General features: G+C 47.4%; 1 protein-coding gene across 1 annotated transcript; it reads right to left on the reverse strand.

Moving 5' to 3' along the window:
* Positions 1–38: 38 nt before the first annotated feature.
* On the reverse strand, positions 39–800 carry LOC127758152 (signal peptidase complex subunit 1-like). The gene is made up of 2 exons (XM_052283773.1): positions 637–800; positions 39–492 (listed from the first exon to the last, which is right to left on the reverse strand). Exon 2 carries the CDS (start codon positions 490–492, stop codon positions 202–204), a length of 291 nt encoding a protein of 96 aa, XP_052139733.1. The 5' UTR covers positions 637–800; the 3' UTR covers positions 39–201.
* Between the last annotated feature and the right edge of the window lie 5,608 nt (positions 801–6,408).

Consider the following 6,408-nt stretch of genomic DNA (forward strand, 5'->3'; position numbering starts at 1 on the left):
ACATACCGATTTTCCAGGCAATTAAAGCAGATAACAGGTGACCAGCAAGCAAGCTAATTCTCACTTCTCAGCAACATGCTATGTACCACAAGCATGTAGCATCCCCATAATCAAAAGTTGAGCAATTATAATATCATCATAAGAACAAGTGTCCACAGATTAACCCATCAATCAAGAACATCTGCTACCCTGAAGGCTACTCTACTTGTTCTTGCCGGCCTTCTTCTTACCCACGGTGGACGGGGCGGCGCTAACCTGCGGGCGCGGGTGGCGGTCGGCCTCGGCGGCGTCGAGCCACTTGAGCGGGTGGCGGTTGAAGAAGGGCCAGTTGGGGACGGTGACGAGCGCGGTGAGGACGACCCCGCCGGCGTAGACGAGCAGCATGAGCTGGAAGTCCGCCATGGCGTAGCCCACCACGAACGCCGCCACCGCCGACGCCACCAGCAGCAGCTGCATCAGCATCTCCGCGAGCTTCTGCCCCTGCCAATCCATCTGCGAGCAAGCACACACGGGGATCAGGCGAGGCGGATCTTGGATGGATGGATGGATCTTGGGTGCGCCGCTGGGGAAGAAGAGGGATCTGAGGGAAAGAAGGACGGGGTGCCCGGATCGGATGGGGGAGGAGGGGTTGGTTACCTTGGATGATTCGGCCGGCGGCGGGAGGGGGAGTCGCCGGAGGAGAGGACGACGGCGGGGAGGAGTAAGGGAGCGGATCTGTTCGGAATGCGCGGCGGCGGCGGTCTACGGGGAGTAAGGTCCCCGAGGCTGTCTGTGCTGGGCTTGAAGCCCAGGGCCATTGAAGACCCGGTTGGACAGAGTGATGGGATGGGTCGTGTTGGGTTGGGCTGCGCAGTTTTTCTAATCCTATCTTAGGAAAAAGTATACCGAAGGTCCCTCAACTTGTCATCGAGTTACAGAATCGTCCTCCAACCGCAAAACAAGATATCCGACGTCCCTTAACTAATCAAAACCGGCAAAAATAAGTCTTTTGGTGGTTTGACCCCGATTTTGTCCTACATGGCGGCTGAGTCAGTATAGGACCCGCATGGCCCCGCCTATCAACATGCCACGTGAGCACCTTCTCTCTTCCCCTCTTATCCCTTCCTCCTCCTCTCTCTCACTCTTCTCTTGGCAAGCCGGTCGGCGTCTAGGAAGAGGCCGTCGGGCCGAGGCGGCGGCGGCGAAGTGGTCCCGCGCGGGCGGCCGCTGCAGCGTCGGGCGCGGAGGCCAACAAGGACGTGACGCGGCGACGACGCGGGTCCTCCCATCCTCATCCACCGCGCCGCCATTGCTGCCGACGCCACGGACGGCTCGCCTGCTCCCGTGCCGCCAGCCGCCGGCGAGCGCGTCCAAAGAAGGAGGAGGTGGGGAGGTCGACAGCAAGCACGCGGAGAGAGGGAGGATGCGGCGTGGGAGCCACGGGGCCGCTTCGCCGGAGGCGGCGACGCAGCTGACGTCATTTGCAACCGGCCACCGCCTTGACTCGGCGTCCTTCTTCGGATCTTGCTCGCCCGCGGCGCCTTCATCCTTCTTCGTAGCGATGGCGGGCGATGGGCAGATCAGTAGGAGGGCGATGGGCGGTGGGCGATGCGACGCGTGCCGGCCGGGCGAGGAGGGGCTGCTTGCTGCGGCCGGGCGAGGAGGGAGGTGGTGCGCGGCGGCCGGGCGAGGAGGGGCGGTGCGCGGTGGCCGAGCGAGGAAGGAGGCGACGCGCGGCGGCGAGGAGGGGTTGCGCGCAGCGGCTGGGCATCGCAGGCGGAGCGGCCAACGGCGTGGAGCTGCCGCACTCGCTGGTGACCTTTTCCTCCTCCTGACGGCAACGACGACAACAGCCGGAGGCGGACATCTACGCCATCGACACCAAAGGTGAAGACGAAGAGGATGCTGACGGTAGACGGGTGGAGGCATTGAAGATGAGCACGACTGCGGGCTTCGCACCAGGAGTCGGAGCCCGCCTTCCCTTCTCCAGCGAACGCGCAGCTCCACGCCGTCGGCCGCTCCACCCGTGCTGCCCAGCCACCGCGTGCCGCCCCTCCTCGCCCGGCCGCCGCGCGTTGCACCGCCCACTTATAAGTCAAAAGGCAGTATTATAATGCATAGACTTTTTGGCTTATGTAGAGTTGTATCTCCGTATAAGCTACTCCAATCTAGCCTCTTTGGTTAAACAATGTAAGAGTGACTCATAGCTTTAAAAAGACCAAAGGCTTAAAAGTGTAAGAGTTTCTTATTACTTTAAAAATGTCAAATGAAATAGCTACATGTTTGTTCAGAATTAGATTTTTTCTGTTTATAAATCAGCTTACAAATCTAAAGAAAGTCGTAAGTATGCGGGTTTTAAGCAGCTAAACCATATAACAATAATAAGATTAAAATAGACTTCACCCGTTGCAACACAAGGGCATTTTTTTTAAAGTTAAAGATATTTTTGATACGTCATTCGTGTATGGTTCAGTTTTTAACTTTGTTTGCTTTTAGAAATACATGTACATATTTAAGTCGGTTTTTAAGATCGTTCACTTTTGGCAATACAGAAGGAATCATATAAGAAATCTGTTTAAAAAAACTCGCTTGCTAACTTGAGACGATACTACTCTAATCCAGTGTTTAGCTGTTACTAACAGTGTACCAAATAAAAAGCTACCTGTTTAGCTTGGCTATCATGACACATGCTAAACGAGGCGATCGTATTAACTATTTTAAACTTAAAAATTGGATTTATTTAATTTTTAAAACATACTTCTGTGTAGAAAAGTTATTGCACAAAACTCATCCAGTTTGCGGGAAGCGGGTTTACTGCAAATGAGAAAATAGAACAATCCTTGAGCTGTTAGCAAAGACTTAGTGGCTTGTAAGGGTTTGTTTGGATGTGATTAAAAATTTTTAGTTCCTGTCACATTAGATGTTTGGATACTATTAACAAAACCCATTCCATAACTCTAGATTAATTCGCGAGACGAACCTATTGAGTCTAATTAATCCATAATTAGTCTATGTGATGCTACAGTAAATATGTGCTAATTATGGATTAATTATTAAAAAATTTGTCACGCAAATTAGCTCTCATTTATGTAATTAGTTTTGTAAATAATTTATGTTTAATACTCTAAATTAATGTTCAAATATCCGATGTGATAGGGACTAAAGTTTAGTCGATCTCTGGATCCAAACACCATCTAAGCTTGGTTATCTCTACTACTTATATACTTAAAAAATCCGTAATGGTGATGGTGAAGCCAACATAGATCACGTGATCAATACTAACCGTGGATCAAAAAATCGAACTTCACAGCGACGCACTCCTCCGCATCACCATCACGCAACTCGATCGCGATCCGGAATCAGCGCAAAAAAAAAGGGCGCCCCCATTCCATCCTCGCGCATCCCCACATCACCGCGCCCACTCAACTCATCCATCACCGTGCCCATCCTCCTCGCCATGCTAGGCCTCCATCGCCGGTGCCCCCATCGTCCCCATCGACCGTCGCTGCCCACGGCGCCTCCAAACCATCACCGCACGCCCAACCGATCCTCGTCGCCCACGACCACGTCGTCCACCTTTTCTCCGTCGCCGATTCCACGAGTCACCTAACGTTGATCTCCTCCACGTCACCAGCGATCCCGCGTCAATCTCCTCTGTGTCCCCTTTCTGTGATCAGATCCAAATCGGTGGCGAGCCTCCGCGACCAACGACGCGCGCTCTGCTCCGGCAACCTCCTCCTGGGGCCAATGGTAAGTAAAGGGGCCAAATTCGGAGCAACCTCCTCCTGGGGCCAATGGTAAGTAAAGGGGCCAAATTTTCTTCCTGTTATGATTTCTTCCATATCTACCCCATTTGTTCATAATGGACTTTATAATGGAGCTATATAGTGACATTTATTTTTTTGTTCTATATGAAAATTTAGTGGATCAAACACATTAGTCTGGGGTAGTATTCAATTCCTAATGTTAGTTTTCAAACACCTTAAAAAAATATTGTCATGGAAAAATATTGAATTTATACATGATTATTCTTTTCATGTAGTGGAAAATGCGAGTCAGGGATTTAGCAAGAAATGCTGGAGCCCTAATTGTTCCTCTGCTCAAATTGTCCAAATAGTACTTGTCGAAACATGAATTCAGCAATAATAAAAGGGTAGCGCACGAGACCTAAAAGTGGATGGATGTGGAGATAAGGATTTAGACAGGTTTAGGCCCTCTTTATGAGAGGTAATAACCTACTCCTGTTTGGGGATTTGAATCCGCCGGGTGTAGTATAGATTTGACGATCTAGTTGTCTCATGCCCCCTAGAAGGCCTCCTGCCCATCTTATATAGGATGGGGGGCAGGATTACAAGATAGAAACCTTAACCAATACGGTATCGGTTTCCTAAAGCTATTTTACAATATTATCAAATCAGGACTTTAGGCCGCTCCATAATATAAAAGAAAATGTAATACCCAAGTCATGATCTGTTACATATTCCATAGATATAAGCTATCCCCTATGACTAGTCGGATAACCATGCCGTGTGGGTATGGGGTACCCATAATCTCCACAGTAGCCCCTGAGACCTTCACAGTCGAAAAGATAATCTTCTCTCAAACTAGATTACTACAAAGCCGAGTGCTTTAACCATCTTTGCCATGGTCTCCCGAGTACTTTTACCAAATCTGAAGACTGTGGAGGGCTGAAAAGTAAAGTCAGGTGCTTCTAGTCGATGCACCTAATAGGTGTAGCCCCCGACTATGTGGTTAATTGAACAAACCAAGCATATAGTCAAGGAATAAATAATCCAATCAACCGAGTGATTTCGATAATTGTAGTCAACCAAGCGACTTGATATTAATATGTAGCATATGCGGTGTGAATCTCCGAATAACATAATCCAAGTGATATACCAACTGCTTTGTAAAACATGATGTGTACAATCTAAAGTTAACTACATCATTGAAAATTCACATAGCAAAAATAGCTATAAAGAACCTTGTATGCTATGAATAAAGAATTTTCCAAAGTATTGGGCATACGCTATGCGCACACTGCTTTAACAGATGTGCTTAAGTCCCTAAAAGACACATGGTTTCACCACACCTGAAAATATATGGCATATGTGGTGTAACATCCGAGTAAATAAACTCATAAAGGATTTACTAACCACCTGGAAAATGACCACAATATATAATCAGCCTAAGCTATAATATTGGTCAATAAAAGTGCACACTTACGTGGCAAAAAGCAATGATATTGCATCCAATCAATTGCTTTATTAACCCAAACAACGCCTTGACTATATAAAAAAGTCAGCGGGGCAGCTATGAAAAACTTTACTGGTGGGCACCTTTAAAAATGCATTGTACCAACTCCTAAAAAGTTGAGTAACTGCGGTATAAAAGGATTTTAAGATATTGGGCACTTGATCACGCGCACTTTTGCCTAAGCAAAAAGATGCCTAAGTCTCTAAAAGAACGTGACAGGCCACACCTGAAAATATGGGCTGCAGGCATATTAGGCCTAGGCCAAAAAATATGCCTTCGACACCCTTTAAAGGATGACGCATGTAACATGCTCCCGAGTAATAAATCTTCCGGGTGATATAGACCAAGTGTAGCTCATATGAATAGCTTCTGATCTGAGTGATTATCTCTTATGGGATACTACAAAATAGATATAATAATTGAATCCTGACTGGCGCAAGTATTCGGTTATAATCCTTATGGGGAATAATAAATAGTCCAGTCTTTGAGCATAGAAAATAGACCCATGATCATGAATTCATGTTGCATGTATCCCGAACAAGTCCAAATTGAAGATATAATCCTCGCGCTTGTGTTGATGAGCCCCTAAGCTTGTAGCTTATCCTTCTGTTGTAGTCACAATTATCCATTGATGGTAGCATTCGGTGGTGACGAAAGCAAGCTAATGGTGAACATGTAGACAGGCATCAAAGGCGATGACGAAATCCACCAATCATGAAGATGAAGAAAATAGTCGGCGACGACAAACGCAACCGATAGCAATGATGATAAGCAGCAACAGAGATGATCAAATATGATGACGAAGTTGCCCATCAATAGCAGTAGAGTGGGCTATGTTGAAGAGGCTTGACAGGATATTGATGAAGATGACGATGTCGGCGATCCAGTCAATAGCGGTGTAGCAGCTGATGATAATGACGAAGACGCTCATCAGCGTTTGCGTAGTAGGTCAACCGTGAGGGTGAAATAACAAGTCGGCGAAGACATAATCATCCATTAGCAATAGCGGAGATGTCAAGGCCGATGAAGCAGATGTGCTGGTGATGATGTCAGTGACAATAATCCATCAAACTGTTGAGAAGATATTAAAACTCGAGTAGTTTCCTTGATGCGAGCGTGTGTATAATGAAGACTGATGCAATGCCCCTTGATTTATAAAGATGTCAGTAGAAC

The sequence above is a fragment of the Oryza glaberrima genome, chromosome 12 (genome assembly GCF_000147395.1).
Source record: "Oryza glaberrima chromosome 12, OglaRS2, whole genome shotgun sequence".
Lineage (NCBI taxonomy): Eukaryota > Viridiplantae > Streptophyta > Magnoliopsida > Poales > Poaceae > Oryza > Oryza glaberrima.

Excerpts from the sequence above, each read along its gene's own strand:
- LOC127758152 (XM_052283773.1), bottom strand. The coding sequence starts at position 492 with ATGGATTGGCAGGGGCAGAAGCTCGCGGAGATGCTGATGCAGCTGCTG.